This window comes from Gavia stellata, chromosome 20 (genome assembly GCF_030936135.1).
Source record: "Gavia stellata isolate bGavSte3 chromosome 20, bGavSte3.hap2, whole genome shotgun sequence".
NCBI classification, from domain to species: Eukaryota; Metazoa; Chordata; class Aves; order Gaviiformes; family Gaviidae; genus Gavia; species Gavia stellata.
This window is the reverse complement of record NC_082613.1, coordinates 5,359,324-5,384,954: the sequence shown is the minus strand read 5'-3', so window position 1 is coordinate 5,384,954 and position 25,631 is coordinate 5,359,324. Positions and strand designations below refer to the sequence as shown.

General features: G+C 40.9%; 1 protein-coding gene across 1 annotated transcript in view; it reads left to right on the top strand.

Annotated features, from left to right (window-relative positions):
* Positions 1–25,073, top strand: part of PHACTR3 (phosphatase and actin regulator 3) — a 112,817-nt gene extending 87,744 nt beyond the window's left edge. Inside the window, exons 9-13 of the mRNA XM_059827436.1 lie at positions 15,253–15,308; positions 19,550–19,611; positions 20,496–20,636; positions 22,429–22,505; positions 24,519–25,073. Of these exons, the coding sequence (XP_059683419.1) occupies positions 15,253–15,308; positions 19,550–19,611; positions 20,496–20,636; positions 22,429–22,505; positions 24,519–24,534 (352 nt within the window). The 3' untranslated portion in view covers positions 24,535–25,073. The remainder of the gene's footprint in view (positions 1–15,252; positions 15,309–19,549; positions 19,612–20,495; positions 20,637–22,428; positions 22,506–24,518) is intronic.
* The last annotated feature ends 558 nt before the right edge of the window (positions 25,074–25,631 follow it).

Sequence of the window (25,631 nt, the reverse complement as noted above, 5' to 3'; positions counted from 1 at the left end):
CCGGCTCGGGGGTTGCTGTTGGAGATTTGTATGTGGCTGCAGTATTTTATTAACAGCTTGCACAGTGCCCGAGTGCTTTTTAAACCTGGTGCTGTGTGAGGATTTGGGATTTTTTTTCATGTTTTGTCCCTTTTCCATTATGGGCTCAGCTTTTCAGGCTACAGAAAAGAAAAATATTGCAGGGGGTGGGGGGAAGGAGTGGAAGAATGGTGGAGGTGCAAGTGGTAGCTGAAATTTTTTGGAGCTGCCTCCAGGATTTAGATGTCTGGATCCCATAGGTATTAATATTCCCTATGCCTTTCCTTGGTGTCAGGCAGTGACACACAGTTGGAAACCCTGTTATGTACCCAGTGACAGACAGCACTGGCCTTACAGTCAAAGGAGCTGAGATTTAGTGTCTGATGCCAGAGTTACTATAAGACAGTCTTCAAGGGTAAAAATCAGGAGGAATGGGAGAAAGCTCAGGTTTTGTTAACGTCTCCAAGCAATGAGTCAGTTTAGCCTCCTGTTTACAGGGCTTTTCAGGTCCAAGGGAGATATACGTATTTGAGCTGCACTGTATTAGAAGAGGTCCAAGTACATCTGTACATGCCATACCTTGACTACCCTGTCCCTTTCTCTTAAGGACTGAAGAGCTCCTGAGAAAGGTAGCCTTTGTTCCCTTTCAAGGTATTACACTTGCAAAACCAGAATGAACTTCACCAGTGTGAATCCCTGGTCAGCAAGTAAAAAACCTAAGCACCCTGAGCGTGTGATCATAACAGACCCTCTGGACAGAAACTCTTTGACTAGAGGTGCTTGCTTGCTTCAGTAATGAAGCACAGTGCATGCACAATTAATTATGGAGCATCCTATCAGCTCTGGGCAAGAGCCATGATCTGCAGCTGAACCAGAAAGAACAATTTGCTGTCTCAGACCAGCCCACGGCATGCTTGGCAAGAATTTTTGAACACACTAATTCATTTATAAAGGGTTGCAACAGAGACGACTTAGTCCTGTGTGTTAGTTCTTGACTTGAACAACATGCACATGACTCAAAGCTGCTCTCAGCACAGGTTTGTATCGCTAAGGATTCAGCATGCACCTCCTGTGAAAACGTTGGGTAGTTACTTTGTGCAAACATGGGGAAGTGTCATTGCAGAGGGCAGTTACTTCTGCCCAGGGCAAGAAAAAGTTTCACATGTCCGGGGCACAGCTGATGACAGATTGTCTTCTGGGAAGACACTAACTTCTTACACTGCTCTGTTCTACTTCCCTGGCTCCAGTGCTGGGAATTCATAATCAAATGTGTTTTCCACGGCACAGTGAAGGCAAGGGCAGCAGGTCAGTGCACAGCAGGGAAGGGAAGAGCAGAGCAGCAGGTATAAACACAGAGAGGAATATCCAGGGCCTTTTCTGGGACACAGAGTCAATTCCTTGAATAGGTCTGCTGATATAAGTGGCACATGTGAAACTAGAAATAAAAAAATCAGGGTTCACAAAGCTGTAATGTATCACAAGGGGGCATAATTATGTAAATAAACTTGCAGGAAAACTGCTAAAGCAAGTGTAATTAAATAAGGAAAACATTTTAGGGATGAAAATAGTTTTGCCCTGCCAAACTGCCTACAAATAGCAGCATGTGTTCAGGCTCAGATTGTCTCAGAAATTAGGCATCTACACATGCCTGAAGATCTGGGCCCCAGCCCTGTAAAGTGACAAGCAGTCATAAAACAAAATGGAAACCTGCAGAAAGCCAATAATGCTCTGTAATGCCTCACCTTACACTGGATTATGATTCAGGTCCTTAAGCTAGTTTGGATCTGCAGCACAAGTAATTACAGAAAGAAATTACTTTAATTTAATTTGCAGAGCTTAATCATAGGGACCAAAGTAAGCTTCTCTGGTTGTTGCAGCCATTTAGGTTGTTTTATGAAAAAAACCTGACCAGAACAAGGTGCTGTAGCAGTTGCGAGCTACTGATAACCCAAGGATTAAGCAGGGATTCAGGCATTCGTGGTGGCAGCCCTCACCATTTGTGGGGATGGCTGCTGTGTTACTGAGATTATTTAGGATTAGGTTTGTTTGTTTTACACCTGTTAATGAATTGAGGAAAAATATTTTATGCACTTATTTCACTGTATTTGAAACAGAAGCAAGATAGGATGGACAGTGTGTATCTGAAAGACTATGAGCTGGTATAAGCAACATCTCAGCCAGAAGGGGGTTTGGCTGCATGTTTTTCAGTTTTAACGTACCCAGTTTCAGACTTGCCACTTGAAAGCATATAAGAACAAAAGAGAGAGAGGGGTAGTTTTGGTATTGTGTTGGTTCTCCACCCCGCCCTCCTTTTAAACCTAACCAAATATATATGCAGACTGGATATAAATGAGTTTCACTGTAACTGTTGCTGTGAATTGCCCACAGAATGCCTAAGCGGATAGAATTAACTTCTCCCACAAAATTTGTAGTGTGGCTTTTAGTTTGGGGAAGGGAAGAGACAAAGCTTTCTTACTGTGCAGTGTCACCTTTGCACACACCATACCTGGAGGGCATATGGCTAGTACCACAGCACAATGTTACCACTGATTTATGGGGCAGTGTTGTCAGATGAGTCATCTGCATCTTTTTGTGAAGAATTCAAGCATGTTTTTGGACTCTCTTCCAAGAACTGGCTCACCACATGTGATCCAAGGAAACGGCAATTCATACAGTACAGTTGCTGGCCCTCCAAATACTGTTAGAGTTACTACAGTTTCCTCCTCCCGTGGCTTTGAGCACAACTTCTGTAGCCTGCTTCATTCAAGATCTTAATTCCTCCCATGAATCAAAGGCTTGGGCTTGCCACTCTCATATAGAAAAACTGGGTCAGTCTAGCAGTTTCTACCTTTTGAAATAACCTTAAATAAGGCGACAGGGGTGAAAAATGAAGGAAATAAATGTTTAGAAAATAGGGAGGAGGGAAAAAAAAAAGAGAAAACAGGTCAGAACAGAAGGTCATGGTTTTTAATCAAACACTGCTTAATAAATATTGTACAGTCATATCAATTATTAAAATGTAGTTCTGGCTAAATCCTTTTGATTCCATTGCCTGTGCCCACCTGGCAAGCTGCAGCTGTATAATCAGGTCTTGTGGGGGTTTTCCTGTTTATCTGTGTAGCTTGGGAGCTACTTGGGTCAAACAGAGCACATAAGTTTCCTTCAGTATCTGTTTTTCAGGATAATTATCTCATCTAAGTGGCCGGCACACTTCCTTGACCTATCCAGACTCTGGAGTGTGGTGTTTTTTTTCCTGGAAAGCACTCTCATTTTCTATCTTTTTCTTTAGCTGTCACATGTAACACACCAAAAGACAAAAAAGGACTCCCAGATTTATCAATCCATGCTCAAGTATTTATCTAGTGAAATGAAAAAGAAACAGACAAGACCTTTGGAGGTTGGGGACCTCCTTCTGTTGAAAGTCCACTTATGCAGAGGACTGTACCAAGGCAACTAGGAAACATACGTTTGAAGAACCAGTATCTTGGTAAAAGTCTTGGTAAAGTCTTAAATTGCATTAGAAACAGCTTACTTCAATCTAGTTAGTCCATTGTTGTGCAAAGATGTGACAGTTACTTTGTTCTGTTAAAGCTATACAAAATACTACTGGGCCAAGAGACAGACACCAGAATAAACACGAGTGCCTCACTGTTGAAAAAAAGCCCTCAAAATCAAGACTACATGGCTCTCAGATGAACAGCCATTGTCATTTGCTTGAGATGATCTTATTCATTAAGCAAATTAAATTCTGAACGAATTAATACTTCATTAGTTTTTCAGAAATCATGTTAAAAAAATAAAAAGCCAGGATCTCACAACAGTCTCTCCAGATAGCAGCTGGTCTATTGCAGAGATCAGACTAATTTGAGGGTGTCTACAAAAGCCATATTCTGGCCAGGCTACACTGCAGCCTTATTATTATAATTATCACAGGGAGCGGCTACAGTACTTCCAAATACCACCCAACAGGGGAAAAATCCTCCTTCTCAAGAAAAGGTTAAACAAACCAGTACTAATGTGGTAAGAAAAGTTATATTTATAGGCATCATGTAATTAAGTTTAAAGAAATCTTTTTGCAGCCTGTTTACAACATAAAGGAAAGAGATAACACAGAATGATAGGCATGTGGAAGTACCAAGCTTAGGTCCACAAGGATGATTGGAGCAGGAAGCTCAGGGTTAGCAGGGACTTTCTGGTGGACTAGAGGCCCAGCACTCAAATGCAGCGTTACCTGTGACTTGCTGTGCATCAGCTGCAATGAAAAAAACTTGCTACAAAAGCCTAGAAAACCAGTGTATGATGGAGGTCATTTGCAGAGAGTTAAGGCCTGTTCTAGCTTTGATGAAGTCACTGCCACCTTACATTGCTCTGCTTAGCTTATCCCTATCCTAGCAGTCATTCAGCAGACAAAAAGCAGCTCTAAGGAGACACAGAGGTGATAAAACTGAATCATTTCCCAAGAACATGGAGACCTCACAAAGGTTTTCCGTCACAGCCTTGCACTTCGGCAGTAAAAGACAGTGTATGTTGTACCACACCAAATCATAGCAGTAATGTCAAAACTAAATGCTCGTGTCACTAGGAAATATTACCTAATTAAATTCTTACATTTTATTCAATTGAGGAACCCAGATTTCAAAGCTCAGAATTTTCTCTCCTGACTGAAATTTGCCAGCAACCTCTATTTGGATTTACAGCACCATAACTAAACACAGGATCCTAAATGGAAGTAAGGAGGGTCTCAAAAAGCTTTGGGGGAAGAGCAGACAGAATATGAGGATGACATTTTTAAATTCAAGTCCTCTCTGCATTTTCATGTAAGTTAGCCTGTCTGTAATGCTCAGTGTCACGCTTTGTGGCATCAAGTGACAAGTCATACTCCTCACACAGCCCAATTTAAAAACAAATTAAAACAGAATGACTAAAATACCATTTGCAGTGGGAAGTGAATAAATTCCTGGAGGGTCTGCAAGTCTGGTTTTCCAGACAAGACACTTCGCCACATTTTCCTATTCTGTATAATAGAGATAACCATATAGACCAGCTTTGCAGAGCACTATGAGATCTGCTGGTGAAATAACTACAAAATAGATGATTATTCCTGTCGTTGCAACCAGGGAACTCGCACTCCTACAGATTGCTTGGGCCCCATCTTTGAGCTGTCAATGGAATTTCTCATTTCACTCTGCATGCTGATAGCGGGAACACTCTTTGCATTGAAAAATCAACAGATAACCTCAAGAGAAATTTTGAAAAAAGTAAAAGATTAAAATAAGACAAATGGGAATGCAGTAAAGAAGCAGGATTCAGTGTATGCTGTGGGCAAAGGCTTTCTTTTTGTAATGGTTGGACTTGATGATCTTACAGGTCTTTTCCAACCTTAGTGATTCTGTGATTCTGTGGTTAATGGCAGCACGAAGGCAAGCTGTTGATCTAGCTCTGCGCTGAAAAATGCTGTGCTAACAATAGCGTGCACGAGAGAAACAGAAAATAGTACAACAGATGGTGACATGCTATCTGAAGGCAGGGATATCCCATCCTTTTGGAGATGTTGTGTGGGTGAGTGACAAGCGAGAACTAGAAGTACTTGAGTTGCCAGGGAGAGCATTCCCAGAGAGATTCCTGCAATTTGATAGCGGGTGTACAGTCATACGTATGGTCCCAGCAGGGCCTGTCTATCCCAGAAGCATTTGCAACTTTAGGAATCACTATAATTTAGTTTTTTTCTTTAGGGGTTACACAAAGCCAGGAGAGTACTGTATTTTCCTTGATTTACTTCAGTAATTAAGAAAGCTGTCCCTCAGCAAAAAGCCTGACATTACAACCAGTTTGCAAAGTGCAACGGCATGCCCTCTGCAGTTAAGAGTTTGAAGCTGCTGAGTTAGTAGGCTCACACAGCTTAATGCCACCAGCTCTGGTGTAAATCCTTGCTGTCGCTTCATGCAACACCTTGCAATAGCAAATACGCCTGCAGATGTTTATTTGTCACTTCACAGATTTTGCAGATTGCCAAAGGGTCCTTATATACAAGTACAGGTTACAGGCAACAGAGAAGTATATTCTCCAGAGCTCACACTGCATAGGGAAATTCTCAGCGGCTTGTGTCCATGGCAAGAATGGCCATTCTCAAATCATTCTGCATTAAATGAGGGGGTGGAGGAGAATTTACATATAGTCATCAGAGGCAGGCTGACAAGCTATGCATACCAATATTTCTTTGTCTGCACTCTGCAAATCCAGCTGTGGTTTCTTCCAGTGACCCAAATCCCACACATGTACATCGCAGTGGCATCTGTTGGTAGGGGCAACTGTTTATAAGTTAAGTGGACAGTATTGCAGGATCTTAATGCTAGCTGGGCAACAGTGAGCATCCTACCTGAATTCAGGACATTTTGGGACACTTCCATCCCTGTACAGTATCTCTATTTGATGGACTCTGATACGTAGCTAGTGCTACAGTCCAATCCGACATGTCTTTCTGTCCTCCGGTCCCTGTTCCCTCTGACTGCGCTGGCTGAAATTGCATTCCTGGCCACCCAGGAAGTTGAGTCATGAGCCTACAGACACTTCATTTCTTACAGGGCTCAAGGGTGGTTGGCAAACCAGCCTCAGTCTTCCTGGAGAATATCAAGCACAAGCATTGTGTTAGGCATCATTTATACAGTGAAGTTAAAACCTAACTTTTTTCTTTTTTTTTTTTCTTTTTTCTTTCTGTACATATCATTACCCAGTAAGCACCCAGGAGCATGCAACTGTTTCACTAGGAGTGTTGGAAAGTCTCAGTAAAGTGACAGTCTGCACCACTGGGATAAGATTGGCTTCTGGTCTACTAGTGATTGACTTGCAGACTCCCTACCGTTGCTCAAGCAGTTGCTATTGGAGTCGATTTTAGTATCACTTCAACAGTGGCAGATGTCTTTAAAATAATATAATGGTAACACATAATGGGATAGAACTAAACCCTGGGATTTATATGATTCCTTTTGTTTGCTTCTCCTGAAGCATCAAACCCACAATGTTCTCAATTTGCCCAAATTGGAGATATGTAACATGTCTTTTTTTCTTTTTTCTCTGGGAACACAGGGCTCCAGAGTTTTACTCCTGCTTCAGAGAAAAAAGAAAAAAAAAATCTATTGCTTTGCAATGAAATATTATTTACCATTTTCAGTGACCTGCACAGTGTGACCCAGATCATAACCAGTATGTGGTTTCAGCTGGAAGACCCTTCAACATACATTTTAATACACAGCCTTGAGCCCTCATCAGCCTTCAGCAGAGGAGTTGCACTGGGAGTCTGCACCACTTGCACTATTATTTGAAGAGCATGTTCTTTCAGCAGTTTTTCTTGCTGAGCTATTTTTAGCTTAAATGTATTCCCCAAACCAGTTCTTTGCCCAGCTGCAAGGCAAAGCAGAAGCACGAGCAAGCGGTAGTGCTGCTCACACTGACATTGCTACCAAAAGAAACAGTCATTGAACTACAGACTCTGAGCATGTCTTTGGCTGAATAATCAGTTGTACTTTTGTCACCCTAATGACTAAATATTGCAATTTATTACAAACAGGACAGATCCACTATCTAGCAGCTCTGTTAAACCACAGAGTGGGGGAACAGATGGAAGGGAGAGGAGAAAGCTCCTGTTCTGAAATAAGCTATTACCTTTACACCCTAATGTAGGCGCATTAGTTCTTGTATATTAACTCATAGCTCAACTGAAAATGAGAACCCTTACGTTATGTCGGTCCTAGAACGCGCCACAACATCCTCCAAGAGTCCTTAACTTTATGTTGAGAGAGGTATGAAGGCAAAAGGCTCCTGAAGGTGATGGAAGGATGCTCAGCATCTTCACTGAACTTTGCAGCAGGCCTTTGAACTGAGAGACAGGCTCTGCTCTCCAGCTGTGTCTGGCCTTTCTTCCTCACACATTGAGAAAACTATGAAACCAAAGGTCAAATGCAGCAGGGCTTTCACAGGTGGTGAAAACAGTGATTACCGTAAAGCCTTCTCCATCTGAATCCTCTCACATAATTAGATCCTGGCTCTGTTGGTGTATTTCAGCCCACACAGTGCTTATCACTAAGTAACACTATGCAATAGCAAACCTGTCACAAGGATGTAGGTCGTTCAGGGACAGTGGGTTATGATACAAGGGTCATGCTGGGCAAGTATGCAGTTTTTATTCCAACTGAAATCTGAACTCCTTGTTGCAGGGCTTATATCACAGAAATTATAATGACGGACAACTGTAATTGCCTGGGAGATGAGTGACAACATAATTAACTGAACTCTTGCTGATTTGCAGTCATGAAAATCCAGGCAGAACTAAAGGCCAAACAAATGAATAAGATATGTAATTAAGGCAACATATACGGACTCTGCATTTATCCAGTATCTTCTACTGGACACCAAAAGGCAGTTTTCTTATTCGGATGCAAAAAATAGTTTATGAAGGAACATAGACATAAATATTGGGCAATCGTAAAACAGTAAAGTTTTTGCATGCAACTCACAGACTCTACCATACCAACTCTCCCTTTTCATACTGCTCTTTAGCCTCCTGCTATCAGAGAATGGCAGCAACTGTTCTTGTCCTGTTATGGGAAATGCTGTACGTCACTCAGCTACCACTTTTTTACATGCTCCAGAATTACCTTGGGGTAAAACCAAGTTCGTGCCTCAGTGTCTGCCTTCTAATTTTGTACAGACTGTAAAAGGCAAGTCCCTCCTACCAAGGATTTACTACTACCCATAATTGTACATTGCAAGCAGTACTGCACTGCCACAGTGCAGTGTGTGGGTGATTCAAAGCCCTGGCACATATCCTCTTCACAGCTACTTATAGGAAGGATGAAAATAAACTTCTTGTTGAATCGAACATGATGTTCTGGTAATAGAGATGCCAATTTAAGAGGCAGAGGCTTTGCCTCCTGATGGGCAGCAGATACAAGCTGCTTTATGAGGAGCAAGCACAGGGCACTCCCATTTCTCCTCCCTTTGCCTGGACTGAAGCTCTCCTGTGAGAGGGATCCTCCCCACCACCCCCCTTCCCAACTCTGTCTGCAGAACTACCTGTCACAAGAGACAATCAATGCAATTGCTGCTGGCTACAGCTCACTTACTGAAGGCTGGATTGATTGCTCGCTTGTCAGTCCAGAGTCCACAGGCACATGCACGTGTCCAAGTCTACCCAGTCTACCCCTCCCTTTGTAGATTATCAGAATCACATGGATCTAAGTAAGAGCAGAAACAGGGTTCCAAAGTATGTCTTTTGGCTTCACCTACAAATCCAAAAGAAATCCGGTTTTATGACAATCATTCATACAGATACTGTGCAACAGACTCTATTTGGGAAACAAAGGAACACATTTTGGGGACAGATAAGAAACCCCATGAATGCGAGCTTTTTTGCACTGGATTCTGCTGAACACTTGCTAGGGTCTGCCAGGCAGGTGAGACTGCAGACTAGTGAGAGGAGCTAGAAAGGAAGGACTGTCTGAGGTGTGCGAAGTCAGCATTGCCCCATACGCATCCAGGTGGGCTGTATCTGTTCCAGATTTGTCTCTCGTCAGCTATTCCGTGCCCATACCTACAAGCCCACAGCTTGCTGTGGCTTTGCCAAGATGCAGTTCCCACAACGGACAAAGCAGACACTGCTAAGCTTAACTATGAGGACAGAGAACTTGGCAGCGTCTCCTGCTTGTAGGACATATTGATGCATTGCCCATCTGATATCAGACCCTGGGATCCTAGTGACATGCAACTCCTCAGATGGCTGAGGATTCAGAGTCACCTGTAACAGTTCAATACTATCAACCTTGGTGTAATGCTGGTCCAAGACATTAATTCCCTTGAATGCAAAGGAGACAGTCTGACTGTGTGAAGTAAATATTGACCTATTGATCGGCAGTCACAGGCACATGTAAGAGTTGGGCTCATGAACATGTGACCTTGCTCCAGAGGGGACGAGCAATTAGTGGTTTTCCCCTTGAAGCTGACTCCACCATCTCCACTTGTGCATGTGTCGAACACGTTAGTTAGCAGGACTTCAAACCAGACTCTTGTGGTGGAGGGCTGCAGCCTGCTCCGCCAGACCAGCCCACAGAGACCTTGCCACCCATCGGGCTGGAAGGGGCAGTACTGGTTATCTCCCTGGGCAGCCTATTTTGCTACAATTATACACTACACGTGTACGTCAAGGGAAACAGCCAGACACGCATAGATTTATTGCCCTTCTTGGAGGCAGCATGGAGCACTCATGAACATCACAGGATTCCCATGCGCACATTGCATGGAGAAGACAAATATCTTGAGGACACGTGCAGACTCTCAGCACCTGCAGTACTTTGAGACCGAGAGTGCACATGGCCATACCTGCAGGGTGTTCTCAGGGCGAACCACAGGGCACTGAGCTAACCTGCAATGACCTGCTCCTCTCACCATCAGGAGTAACACTGCAGAGGACATGGGAGCAGGCAAAGTCTTTGCCTTCTGTGAGGTAACAATATATACATTTATCCAGTTATCTTTCTGAGCCCAAATTACTGAAGGAAACATTCTAAAGGTAATCTGAAAATACCCCCAGAACACTCCCCAAACTTCAAACAGCTGAAGAACACCTGGTGCCTGAAGGTTTATGCTCGCTTTGCACAGAATAACAATAACACAAAAACATTGTTATTTTTCTGAACTTCAGAAATAGCTGTCCTTGTAGTATTGTGTGTCCCTCCCCAACTTATGGTGATTGTTTTAGCATTATGAGAAAATATTAATATTTTGGTCTCTGTCCAAACTTGGAGCATCACTGCACATGTACAGCAAACTCTGAACTGTTTCCAAACACCATTTACAGGGAAGCAACATTGGTACCTCCCGTTCTGCTCCGTTTCCCTGAGGCAGCTGCAGTCACCTTAACTGAGGTGGCTGCAGGTACTGCTGCTTTTGGCATCCCTTGGTTTAAACTAATGGGGAAGCAAATTCCTGGAGCAGATACTCCTACCACGAGACCACGGCAATATCAATGATAGTCCCTGCATGCAAATTACCTGAGAGTTTTCAAGAAAGTTTCAAGACCCTGCCAAAAGTGGCTGGCCCTGCACAGGTGCTCAGAGGGAGCACTCCTGCCTCAGCAGACAGTACAAAAATACCCAAACCTAGATTTTAACATCACACAAGAACACACAGCTTTAATTGGATGCTTTTCCCAAAAGCAAGAAATAGATATCTAAATTTAAATCAACTGAAAAGAAACCACTACTGTGACACAATGGAAGCAGTGCACTATGTTAGTGCTCCCAGTGGAGCTTACAGTCACCTCACTGAGGTGAGTCCCCAGGTGAAAAAACAACAGAAAGAGAAATCACAGGACTTACCCAGCCACATCCACGTCCATGGCCACATCCACGTCCATGGCCACATTGGCACTGCAGCAGTGCTGGAGCCTCATGCCCACCTCAGACCTTCAAATGGCTCCTACAAGCAGAGCTGCAGAGCAGCATGGCACCCAGGCTGGATGCAGGCTCACCCCAGGGCAGAGCCCTGCTACCGCCCACTCTCAGGTGCAGGAACTTTGCTGAACCCATGGGAAACGAGCCAGGACTCTATTTCACTTCAAAATGGCCTGCAGCTCTGTAATACAAAATCCTCTCTGCGCAAAGCTTGTGGAGATCATCCACAGTCCACTGAGGGTTCAGCTTTTAGCCTTCACAAAGGCTCCTTCATGGCAAGTGCCTGCTTCATCCTCTGGGATCACACACAGGATCTGGCTCCCCTGCTGAGATGCAGTCTGCTGATAATCATCCTTCAGCTGGAGTTTGTTTCCTTTAAACAAAGGAGATTTCAGCATCCCCTCTCTAGAGCTTTAGTCTCTCTGTCCCCACTCCCTGGCCTGCACTCCCCAACAACGGTGTGAGGGGAGCCAGCCGCCATTTCCCCCGGCCAGGTTTCCCTGAGGCGCGGCAGCGTTTCCGAGGCCGCGGCGCTGCCTCTCCGCAGGGCCGGATGGCCGCCTTCTGAGGAAACACACCGAGCTCAATGCACAGGGGACGTTTTCTGGTTCTGTCAGTGGCAGGATTTCATAGTTTAACAGCTTCAGAGAAAGGTATGAAATAAATACCCACAACAGAGCACTTGTTGCTCAGGAGAGCAAGGGGTGCCCCACGGTGCCCGGAGAACAGCTCACCCAAGCAGAGGCACAAACTCGTCTGAAACAGTTTCTTACTTAAAAGCTCCCTTCAAGAGGGGATGTGCACTTTTGACAGGGGTAACCTGCAGCTTCCCCTGCGCTACGCTGAGCTGCTGACCTGACAGGAGCCCTCAGAAACGTCTGTCCTCATCTCACTCCAAGCCAGGCTGCAGGCAAGTTTTGAGGGAAGTCGGCGGTATCAAGGGGGACTGCGAGTCCCCTTCCGAGGAAACAAAGTGCGGCTGAGGCGCCCTGGCTGGGGCCGCTTAGACCCCCGTGGGGGGATGAAGCACCCTCCTCCGTCCTCCCAGAGCGGCTGAGCAACTCAGGCAGGACGGGCTCTGCTCGCACAGTAAATACCCACAGCAGCAACTAGTTTCTTGCTATGACGGACAATCAGGCAAGGCAGAGCGCTCTGCAAGCAGGCGCGCTCCTCTCCGGATGTAGGAAAGACCCTCCTGCAGAAAGGGCCTCTCGCGTCCTGATTTACTCCAGCGCAGCTCAGCAGAGACGCGTGCCCCCCCGGCCCCCGCTCGCCCAGCCCGGCCGTCCTCACAGCTGCTTCCCCTCGTGACAATCAGCAGCCCGTGGTGGAGGCATCTGGAGTCCTTCACCTTCACCGACTTGCGCTGTTTCCCCTTCGCCCGGAGACCAGCCACCGTACAGCACAGCTCTCACAGCAGAGAAAGCAAACAAAAAGGGTTTCTGGGCAGAGGGAGGCTTCTCCTGAACAGAAAAAATAATAGATAGAAACAAAATGTCCCTACACCTTGGCAGCAACAGCGTCAGCAGTGTTGCCACTTCGCCTTGTTTGATCATGACTCTGGCTGTATTTGGTGTTTGCACTCTATCCGCAGCTTCCCGAAATCCTGTTAGAATTTTATTTTGAAGAAAATTCCACATCTAGTTTCATCATTATGACAAAATGCTTGGAAGTGTGGCCCAGGTCTCTGAAAAAATCAGGAGAAAAAAATGCAGTGCCCTCTCATGCGTATATATATGCCTGTGTATATCTGTACCTTTTCCTTCTGCTGTGGGTAAAGCTGAAGGTGTGCACAGAAGTATGTTGTTGTCTCTGGGCACCTACCATGTATTTATCAAAGCCAAAAGGGAAACAGGGTTTTAAATAATTAACCATCATACATATTATAGCTAGATCTATATATGTATATAAAAAAATATACAGAGCATTCATATACATATGCATTCTCATACTGCTTCAATCATTTCTGTTAGGCTTTTAATCCCCCAGTTTAAAAGGGGCCTCTGAAATCTAATGTACAGATTCTGGGAGAATCTATAAATCTCATATGGAAGGGCTGTAATTAAGAATGGCTTGAGAGAGAGGCATGTGAGCAGCAGGTCGGGTGGACCTTTCATTTGCAGATAAGCTCTCTGAGTAAGTCATTCTTTCCTGATTTATGTTATAAAATGCACATTAATCTCTTTCAAACAAAACCTTGCCGGAGTTGTATCATTTGTGAGACACACAGGGGAGTGACTGAGGAGGGAGGAGTCCAAGTGTAACAGCAATTAAAAATACATGTTTAAAGCCTTTAGTAGGGCATTTCAGCATCATTCCTGTTTCAGTTTGGATTATTGCAACTTCCACTGCTGAAGTATCCAACTCATTACTCCAAAGAGAAATCCAGAGACCAGGAGGAAAACCTTAGGTGGGAAGAACAAGAGTTAGGCTGTAGGTGTTTCTAAGCACAAGAGCTCCTCATCTAAGTTTTCTGTTGGTGTGAATCTGGTATAGTAGTTGTGATGCCTTCCTGTTGCCAAAGATGAGAGCTTTCCCAGTGATCTCAGGGAAATTAATTAAAAAGGGATAAGGCGTTGCATTCATATTTTGGGCTGTTGGTCTGATAACGTATGAATACAGAGTTGATTTTGAAAGTATTACAGTAAGGCTTACAAAATAAGGAGAAATTAGAATCAGGTACTTTTACTGGTTCTTTTACAGTCTGTTAACAGTTACTTCATTTTTTCATCTCTTGTATGTTTGATAAAATGTAGATCTTGTTATAGCATCACTTTATAATCATTCCTTTATTCCCTATACACAGTAGAGGGATAACTACTGCAGCAGTGGTTTGCAGTGTGGTCCCTGCTCTGAGTATTTCTTTGTCTCTGTAACTTCATCTCTGGCTTGGCAACATCTGCTGGAGAGGAGACGATGAGAATCCTTAACGTTGCCAGAACGCAGGCCAGAAAGCATCATAAACTCTTTCCGATCTGCTTGCTGGATTATTACTTGAAAGCTAGCAAATGCAGCATGTGTGTGTGTCTGCCTAGGGGAGGGGTTCAATTACCTGAGATTCTCTGCAGATATTAGCAGTGTCTCGTGGGGAAGTCTCATTTAGTATGCAGAATAAAATCGCTATGGCACTGATCATATGATTTGAAGACTCAATCCTGAAGCAGCACTACTGAAAAGGGGAGGTGAAACTGCATAAGACACTCCGTTCAGACAGCATGAGGCTGTGAGCAGCACACGAATTTTATTCAGCAGGCAGGAGGAGAGCTGCTGGATTGGTCTGTTAGATGTGTAGTCGGGAAACCACAGGAAAGCTTTATTTCTGGCAAGTCTGCATTTTGTCAGGATGCACCACTGGTGTTACTAGAAAAAAGGAAGCCTGCTGCTACATGAGATTAAAAGGTAGAGGCAGTGATAGCTACAGAAGAGCGCTGTGAAACTCATTTGATAACCACCTTAAATACACCCTCAAGAGTGAATTTGACTGTTGGAGAGCCCTGGTTCCAACTGACTGTCTGGAAAGTATGGTGAAAAGGATGCACGTTCTGAGGAAGCATTTCACTGACAGCAGAGCAAACTAGAGGAGAACTTCTACCTGCATTGCTGACATTTGGGAAAAAAAATATAAGAGAGAATTCTGGTGCCAGGATTCTTGTATTTTTTTTCTTCCTGAGTCCTGGAGAGGGATTTTATAGTCCCCTCCCTGAGGAAAACACCAACCCGAACTCAGAATACTGCAGACTTCCCAAAGAACAGGCATGGTACAAAATGTGATTTTGGTGTTTTTCCGCAGGCGACTCAGCCAAAGACCTGCTGTTGAGGAGCTAGAAAGAAGAAATATACTTAAACGTGAGTATTTGTTTCCTCAAGTATTTTATATGTGTTTGTTGAAACCAGTGATTGCATTTCTAGAACATATTATTTTTAAATAAACAAATTCATTCACTGGGATTATTTTCTGTACCTAAAAGTTTTAATTTTTCACATGTCCTGGGTTTGAAATACTGCAGGAATCAGAATTTACAACTTGATAAAGGCATGTAATTTAGTACAGAAAAGAATGACTTGTTCAAATCTAGGTTTTCAAATAATTTTCATTGTGATTACACCATTATGGCTGTCTAAGAGGGGAATACAATCTTAGTGTCACACAGTGCAATGAGAATCAGACTGACATTTTTCAAGACGTGGACTGTCATTGCAAATTGTACAGTGAATACCACCAAGGCTAAAGTGGAATTGAGAAAGCATCCTTGCAGAGGTGTGATTCTCCCAGCAAGTACATTTGTTCATATCATTAGAGATCTTCCCAAAGACAAGTCAAAGAAAGATCATTCTGAGATATTAGAGCTATTAGAGGGACAGTTCCAGGCCTGTTATAGATGCTTCCACAGGGGAATGTTCTCAACATCTCTCAAATAAACACAAGGCACAAACTTGCAACTCTTTTCCTAAAAATTGGTGTTCAATGGGATCAAACAAGTGATGAACATAATCTCTTTCCTTACAAGTGCTGGGAATCCTCTAAGTCAGGGGAAGGTGAGAGAGAGCTTTGAAATTATCTCCATTATGGGTCTCAGACAGGAGAAAGGGGGAGGCCATCTGCTTGAAGGAAAAGTATTTTGCTTCTGTTATTTTCATGGTCTGTTTAGTGTTGAAAGACAAAAAACAGAATGATGTGAACAATAGTTTGTTTCTCATTAAACAAGCATAAAACATAAAGCCACATAAACTTATGTCATACAAGCAATGCTGCCTATGCTATTTAATTAATATTTAATTATTAATGTGATTGCAATTCACTAGGAAAAAAGTTACCTACATTTTGTTACCTAAAATGTAATGTCTGAGAACTTTCGTAGTAGTTCATAGAAAAAACCTTATGCTCTTGCCATTGAAGTTACTGGGGATTTCATTTCAGTTTTAACACAAAGGAATTCCACAGTCAACTTACATTTATCGGTATTTTCAGTACTGTTCCAATGCATACATCACACAGAGTAAAATTAGGTGTATCTAACATGTGCATAGCTAAGTGAGAAAAAGGAATCATTCTTTGCAAATGTGAATGGATGAACTTGGCCTAACGTCACCTGTCATCTACCACAAGAGACAAGAAAAAGCAGTAACCCAAGATTCTGAAATATGTGGGGGCAGATTTTCAAGAGTCAGTATCTAAGATCTCTGAAATTCTGTTTCTTTGGGTTTTTTCCTGGCTAAGGAAGAGCTGATCTCTACTGAAAAAATGTGTTCCTTTATGTTTACTTTTTGAAGTGTGCTGGTTACATCCTTAATCTGGGTTAAACTGACCAGCTTTAATAATAAAAAAGTTTGAATACATTCATATAATGAGCTTAGAGAGAGATAAAGCAGAAAGAAGATAAAGCAGAATTAAAGATATTTCCTAAATGCCAGCTAAACATACTGGTCTAGATTTGTATCTCATTTAAAGAGCTCCCAGCATGGAGTGAATTTATTGACTTCAGTTCAGTTGCCCAGGCTTTATACAGGTTCAGCTGAGATCAGAACCACTTCTATTTTATTTACCTCTTCCATTATATAAAAAGCTAGGTGTCTCGTAGAGAGCTAAGGTAATCACTTAGCTGCATCAGTTGTAATCTTAAAAGGCTGGACAGATGCAACAACTTTAGTCTCAGTTTTGAGTGAATTTGGAAATTAGTATAAGTCTCCTTTTATTATGGACTTTAAAAACACCTGGACTGGGTCTGACAGGCAAAGCTGTAGCAGTATAAATGCCCTTCAGTGAAATCACTACAACCTCCTCCAGGTTGTAAGGGTTTGTACAGTTGCGTCCTAAGTTTCCTAACATCTTTGATGTTCATAATACATACTGCTAACGGAAGCAATGCTACCCCCAAAACTACTTTAAGGACTAATAATTCACATTTGTACAACTCCGTCAAAATGAGAAGCATATTGCAAGTGCCTAAGAGCAACTACTAAATTATTTTAAAACAAATCTCGGTAAGATTGCAAAAAGTGACTTCTTATCTCCCACAGGGAGATGTTCCTGAGAGAAAAGTAATACTTAAAAAGCAAACTTAAAGCCAACACTTTCTTACAATTTTGTTGATCTTCTAAGTCCTATACTTTAACTATAGAAACACTGCTGGTTTACCACAAGGCATGAAAAGCATATGAACTAACATCACAACCCAGGTGTTCACATGGGTTCTTCCTGTATTCAACAGAAAGCTGACATTCACATTCAAGAAGGCAGCATCTCTTAAATCACACTGTACAATCCCCGGTTCATTCTTAACACCAGGAATTGTTTTAGCGTCACGCACAGCTGAGAGTTCTCTGAATAACTCACAAAGCAGCAAAATGAATTACAGTACTACACATGCCGCTTCATAATTGGGAGCATCTCTCTACTGACATGTATAAAACCAGCCCTCACTAATGAATGGATCTAAGTGCAGGCAGGGTGATGGTGATGGGAAAACCTCTCTGGGTTGTCTCTGCAATAACACCTGAGTTTTATAATGCCCTTGCTAGCATTTTCTATCAAATCTTGTTTTATTTTTTCTAAAAGAACTATTTCTTGTATTTCTTGAAGCTGGGAATAAGCACTGAACCTGAGTGAATGTCTCATAGAAATGGGTCACTATACATGTTTAGTATGTTTGGAAAAGCATTTTCTGATCAGAAATGCGTATTTGTGGTTTTTCTTTAGGAATTATCTCAGTGCATATCACAGTCATACCTTAAAAGGTATCATGCCACAGAAAATTCTCTTCTTTTAATAAAAATACACAGGTAGGAATATCTGCTCTACAAAGGGGTGAATTAAAACTGAATGAAGCATATTAGTAATTTTTGCAGGTATCTCTAGGTCTTAGAATACACTACTTTTTAAAGCCTGTTCTCTTTTTAAACATTCCAGACTTATATAGCTGCTCATCCCTGACAGAGCACTAATTTTGGCTGTCTTATTATCTTTTAAATTTGTGTGCCTTGCCACCGAGTTGTAATATAGCACATTATAGCATTTTAGATTAATTTGATTTACATTTCTGCTATAGCCAGTTGTGGCTATGCACTACTATGTTATTTTAAACAGATACTTACGATTGCATTTCAGTGTGATATAATAAGCATAAAAATAAGGGAGAAGAATACTTCATTACTAAAAATATCATTTTGGAAACTCATCTGCAGTGCCAGTGTTTTTTTGAGGCCTATTAAAAATCATGTGTGTGCTTTAACACTGGAAATACCTAATGCAAGTGGTATAATAAACTTCACAGTTGTATCTAGAGAATCCCAGAATGGTTAAACATTTTTCTCTAGGTCTTTAGCTTTGTTCAGGTCATAGGCTCGCGCCTTAATATAGTAACAGAAAGTACTTGAAATAGAAACGCCATTAACTCGTTTCCCAAGGCAAAGGATATATTTCACACAGTGTTACAGCACTCTAGTCTATTTTTAGACCCAGTGTGTAGGAGTTATCACGGCTTGAATGCTAATAGGCACAACACACAAAAGCAAGCTGGCTTAGGTTAGAATGGAACGCTACGAAAGAAAACCCCGTGAGGATAAAGAGGTTCTAATGTCAGTGGTGTATCCTCAATAGCAGAGAAAAAAAGCATGCAAGTCAAAGAAAACTGCTGTGGCAGCGTGAGCATCTAAAGATGTAGCCTGAGAATAAGGTTATACAGGAAAGAACATACTTTCCCTGGAGCTGCTGCAATAAGTTTTTTCAGCATCTAACAGCAATCAATGACCCCAGCAATAGAGAATAAAAAATGATGATTAACTATGGAATATTTGGATTCTCCTTCTAAAGTTTATACAATTGGAGAACTGGTGTGGCTACTGTTGTTTTATTAAATGTCCTTCGAGTTGGAGTTTAGAGCACAGGAAAAGCTGACATTGGCACCAGTATGGTGTCCTTACAGAGAGGTAACTATATGTTCTAACAGAGAACCAGGAAGATGTACTGAACTAAGCAAACATACAGCTAAGAACCAGCTACTAATTTTTCTATGCTCTAATTTTATTGCCTTGGAAAATACCAATCCTCCTCATGAGGAAAGTCATCTATTTTTTTATATTCTCGGCAGAACGGAATGATCAAACAGAACAGGAAGAAAGAAGGGAAATCAAACAGAGACTGACAAGAAAGGTAAAATCTTTCAATACCTTCTATTAGTTTTTAGAAATTTAGCAAAGCTAATATAACATCAACCAGTCATAGAGGTCATTATTACCCAAACCCTCCCTTAATATACATCCTCCTCAGCAGTGTCCGAGATAGTGCTATCTAGTAATATGAATTATAAAAATATCTACCTTATCTCAGCTACTTGAGACTTCGTAGAATATTTATAGATAAACTTTAAATCAGAAAATGGACATTTGCTTGCACACTGCATATTTTGCAACTATATTGCTACAAAAGGACTACTTCATTCTTTGTAGCAATCAGTAGCAGAGCTGACTCCCTGCTGAGCACCAGGTGTGCTCCCACACTAAATTTCTCTTTGAATTTAAGGTATTCTCAGAATCAGAACTACATCTTGTTATTGTTCTGTTCCTAGGAGTCCCTGCTGGAATTGTAAGTCAAATATGCTGATAACTTGTTAAAAGCCAAATTGAAATTCTTACAATGGGTCCAGTCCTGAAAACCTTACATAGACAATCTGCCACTGGCTGTAGTAGAAAACCCCTACAGCATACGATATTATACATAGATCATAATAAATTCATTATGATTCCTTTACATATTGTAAATGCATTTTATCAATATCCAGGTTAAAATATTTTCCTCTTTTGTTCATTATAAAGCCACTGTGCTGTAGCCCACAACTCCATTTAAACCATTATTACTCTCCTAACAATCCTCTGAAGGATTAAGTATTTCCCTGGAATTTCCAAGGGTTGGGGTTTTTTTTTTACCCATGTACATAAATGCACACTAAGGTAAGATGGGAAGCAGAAAATGTTGCACATTTTATTGATATGTTTGTTATTAACACTGGTTTTATTTTACAAAACTATTTAATACAGCTTAACCAGAGACCTACAGTTGATGAACTAAGAGACAGAAAAATCCTGATTCGATTCAGTGATTATGTGGAAGTGGCGAAAGCACAGGACTACGACAGACGAGCAGATAAACCGTGGACAAGACTATCAGCAGCAGATAAGGTACTGACATAATTAAAATTACATATTACTGCTTTCTACTTACTTTGTCTGTAATGATACATCCAATTCTGAAAAGACATTTAACCTCTGGGACATTTAATCTCTGTGAATGTTACCATTATTTTTTATGCTGAAACCACATTAACCAATGCATAGTGTCATCATAAATGCTATTTATAAAAATGCCTGTTTAGCACTATAAAGGCTTCTACCCAGACCATCAATTGATAGGAAAAAAAAAAAAAGGTAGATACAATCTTTCTTAATGCTTTAGGGCTGCAACTCAAAAACATTTCCTGCCAGTGCAGTATTAAAATTTATCCTCAGACTGGAAGTTTTGTCCCAAACGTGCAAATACCATCCAGTGTCTTTCTGAACATGCAAATATTTCCTTTCCTGTCCCCTATGAATGCTCAAGGAGTCACTTGATCCCACATTTTCACGAGCGTAAACAAACAATAGGTTTTGTTCCATCACATACCTGCCACATATCTGATTTACATCCCAATTTAACCTTCACATTTAGGTGCTTGAGTAGTAAGAAAACTAGTTCAGCATGATTCCAGATAGAACAGTTGCTGAGTAAGTTTTGAAGTTTCAGGGCTGCAGCAAGCAGAACAAGTAGGGGTGCTGAGATAATTACCGGGTAAAATGGCAAACACAGGACTGTTACTGCTTTGTTCTGAGATATGGAGATCAAACACTTCATTCTCCACACCAGTGTCTCCCCAGTAAAAAGCATAAAAAATGGTTTTGGAGGACTCATATAGAAAAGGGACAATGTATTTCTACTACAGTAGCTGTTGTCCTGAGCTCACTAAAATGGTGAATAAGCTATTATATATTAATCAATGGAATAATGATTTTGTATTTTCCTTGTATGTGCTGGGTATGTATTAAAATTAGGCTTTTCCTAGTTGTACTGTTTCTATATTGTTAACTACGCAGGTTTGTAAGCTAATAAGAAAGCGACAGAGTTCAATTGCATATACTGGTGGCATACGTCAGGAATTCAGGGTCAGGAGTTTGACCATTGCATTTGTGACTGAAAAACTTTGCTTTCAGAGTAGACAAATACATTCTTTTTCCTCATTTTTCTTTTAATAAGCCAAATCTCTGATATAAAATGCTAACATGGGTACAAGCCTCATAATTTTAGGTAGCTAAACTACAAAGTACAAAATATATAAGAATCTGTGAAAGCACTAGTACGTTCCAGTTCACTCACAGTTGGCATTTAAACAAAAGAATGCTCTCACTTTTATAGTCTTGAATTTCACTATATTAAGCACCAAAAGAGAACATTTTTCTTCACTTATGACTGCATGATCCTATGGATACAGCTGATAACACAGTCTGGACTGGTATTTGCAAGTCGTAATAAGGCAAAAAGTCTGATTTTTATTTAAAAAAATGACACACCTTGAAATTCTGTGAAAGTCAGTTGACCAGCTGATTGATTTCTTGGTAACTTCTCTTAATTGTTAATAAAGTTTAACTGGAATCTTATTAAATGTGAGACAATAAGCATGGTGGGTTTATTCTCCTGTCAGAATTGCTTCTAGACAGAAGTGACCCTGTCAGCAATCAGTAATGAATGGTAAGAAATATCGTATCACCAATCCATGTAACCTAAATATTCAGCATCTCTACTGGCATAGTATACTTTGCTATGCCCAATAGCTATTATTTCTACTTTAGAAAACTCCTGTTCTGCTCTGCAAGTCTCATATTTTACAATGCTTATAAATACAAAATTATTTGTTAACCACCTTCTGTTTTCAATACCTAGGCAGCAATTCGGAAAGAGCTAAATGAATACAAAAGTAATGAAATGGAGGTACATGCATCAAGCAAACATTTGACAAGGTCAGTTTTCGAGCTATTTATTTCCATTACCTGCTAAAACCAGTCTGCTCGAGTCCTGAATCTGCAGATTTTGCTCTTACATGCTGGATGTGGGAGAAGAATATGCAAAGAAAGCTTTCTTTTAAAAGAAAATGGAAGTATTTCTCTTCCTGTTCAGAACCTGGCTTTTTGGATTTTTTTTTTTTTTTTTTTTTTTGCTTTCATTAGCGTGTACCAAGAAGCCCCCAGACATTCTCCAGAACATCATTCAGCTTTTGAATCTTCGGTGCAAAGAATTCAAGCTATGACAAAAAATTAAATGCAGGGTATAACAGAAAAAAAAAAAAATTTTTTAAAGTAGACAAACAACTTAATACACTAGATAAAGGTTTTTGAATTAAATGTACTTGAGTGTACAACCTTATTATCACAAACAGTGCAACTTCCCTGCTAAGAAATAGAAAATTCTACGTACCATAACAAGACATACATAATGCCTGTAAGTAATGCATTTGTTCTAATTAGCTTTGTTCTAATAGATTTAGCCTGTAGATTTCAGTATCCCTTGAATGTTGGTCCAGTCGCTATTGGAAAGAGTGCAACCCCCCCAAGCACACTTAATGGCAGTCCAGCAGAGCAGTCAGGAGAGCGAACTCGTTTGGACGCTTCTCACTCTCCCGAGTGGTTGGCCCAGTGTGAACCTAGTCAATCTAGTGCGTGCTTCATGTGCTAGCGCTGATGGCAGGCACTATGTTTAAACATGCATGAAAACATTCATTTCCCTTTTCTAAGTGGGGAAAAAAATGCAAAAAGAGGCTGATTCCCCAGCCATTTTTGCTTGCAAAAAGACCTTGTTAGTTAGAGAAAAATTGAAATAGCAATCGGTTATTTCCTACGACTTCTATTAGGTCTCTTGAGCAACTCCAATTGTTCTTAAAACACAATTTTAGGAGTTGCTGGGAGCACAGTGTGCTCTTGCCATGTCTGTAAGCATTCTCAGGTGTGCTTGCTGCTAAAATAAGTTGCCTAACACCATACTAAAGAACTTGGTGCGCAGTCTTGCATTCTGGAAGGCTCACTTCAGCAGTGCCTGGGCCCACATTTCCATGCTTACTGCTGAACTCAGAATGAAGTCCAGCTTAACTGAGCTTTGGATGTTCAATGAAAAGATGGTCTAGGCAAATACGCTTCAGTCATAAGTGCAGTGTACATTGATCTAAATGCTGTCTTTATAGAATTCTAGACGGTTCATGCAATTGTTAGGGCCTTTTTAACATTACAGGACTCAGACTCAATGTTTATAGCAAGACATGACTGCACTGACAGAATGAAATACAGGAAAAAAAATGGGATGGCTGCAGTTTAAGTCTGAAAGTGAGATGTATCTTCACTAATTGAAGCTACCTGGGGAGTTTAAGTAGATTATAGTGATATATTTTGAAATTCGTTCAGGATATTAGGAGTAAACAGGCTTACAATTTACAATTAGTGCTAAGGCATTACAAATGATTGGGACTTCAATTACGTGTATCAGCCAAAAGAACAAGCCTACAGAGCAACAGTATATTTATTCCAGACAGATTCTTAAGACTATCGTACATTAAACCAACAGTATGTCCTCCTATTTTCCGAAGCATCGGCTCAACATTGCTTAACTCTTACAAAGTAACAAGATCACTGCACAATAAAGAATATTTCTACCAATGACAAACTGTGGCTTAATTCCTAAAACAAAAACCCAAAATCAACTCCATACCTGTATTTGCACTTGCACTCCCAAATAACTGCAAACTGGTTAGACTGGGCCCTGAGGACTGTTAACTGCACTACAGTCACGGCATACATGTGGAAATGCCTTGGTGAAAATTTAAGTCTTAAAGTCGCTAATATTCTTCAATACTGTTACTGTACCTTTAAACAGAATGAATACTGTTTTTAAAAAAACCCAATTTTTTGTTGATCTAACGTAGAATTTTTTAAAATTATATTTTTTTATTTGAAAGTGGTTTGAAAAATGTCTCTTGTTTCTCCTAGATTTCACAGGCCATAGAAATTTTCTTCTGAGAAGAATCTGTCTTTACTTTTTGATATTGCTGCTGAACACACGTCAGGGAATATATAAGTCTTTCCCTAAAGTTCAGTCCAGGATACCTTGATGTTTATGTGAAAGAAGGACTCTGCAGGTGAAGTCTCTGCAGCACTTACGTACCGGAAGAAACGCCAGAGACGTACTTCGCTCTGAAGTCAGAAGAGCGATGGCCTGTGGAGTGGGATGATCTGCTGAGAAAGACTGAAGTAAAGCTACTTGAAAGAACCCACTACTCTCCTTTAACACTTCTTTTAAACTGTTTTGCAGTCTATCTTGGAAAAGGAGATGTTGTGCATGTACAGGCTTTACCATTCCAAGGCCTCTGACATAAATGGACATGACACACTGTCATTCAGTATTATGTTGACAAGACATTTTGAACTTACCACAATTAGTTTGTAAAACACTTACGTTCATGTTCTAAAAACTAATTTAATGTATTATAATTTCATTCTTTTTTATATAATGTCTAACAGAATCACAGCTGCAAGCATTTTTGATTCCTGTTACTTTTGTTCTTTAATTAAATGACTACTTATTGCAGGAAATGAACGTGTTTCCTAAAGCTCTTTTTTTCCCCAGGGACAGCTGGGAAGGGAAGAGATTACAATTATTATACACCAGTTCATATCACTTCCTTATCAGCAGAGAGTCTTCAAAAGGATCATCTTAACTAAGGTTTTCCATCTTGTGGAGTATTGATGTTTTGGACCAGATCCTAGCCAGCATAACATGATTGTCATTCTACACTAGTTGAGGTTCTGGCCCTCTAAAGAATGACAATTAAATTCACTTATTCTCATTCAAAATTACTAAATTGGACAATCATAGATAGAAAGGAACAATGTACTTTGATGTTTAGCAAACAAATTATTTTAATGCTTTCTTGACAGTAAGAAGAAAAAAGTTACTAAATGCTAGTAACAAAGCAAATAGAACTGGTTGAGAAAAACGTAAAGCCAGACATTCTAATAATGCTTGACATCTGGAAGCATTTGAGAAATTCTACTCAAAATACTACTAAAAGGAAAAACTTAATAAAAAAAAAAAAATACACT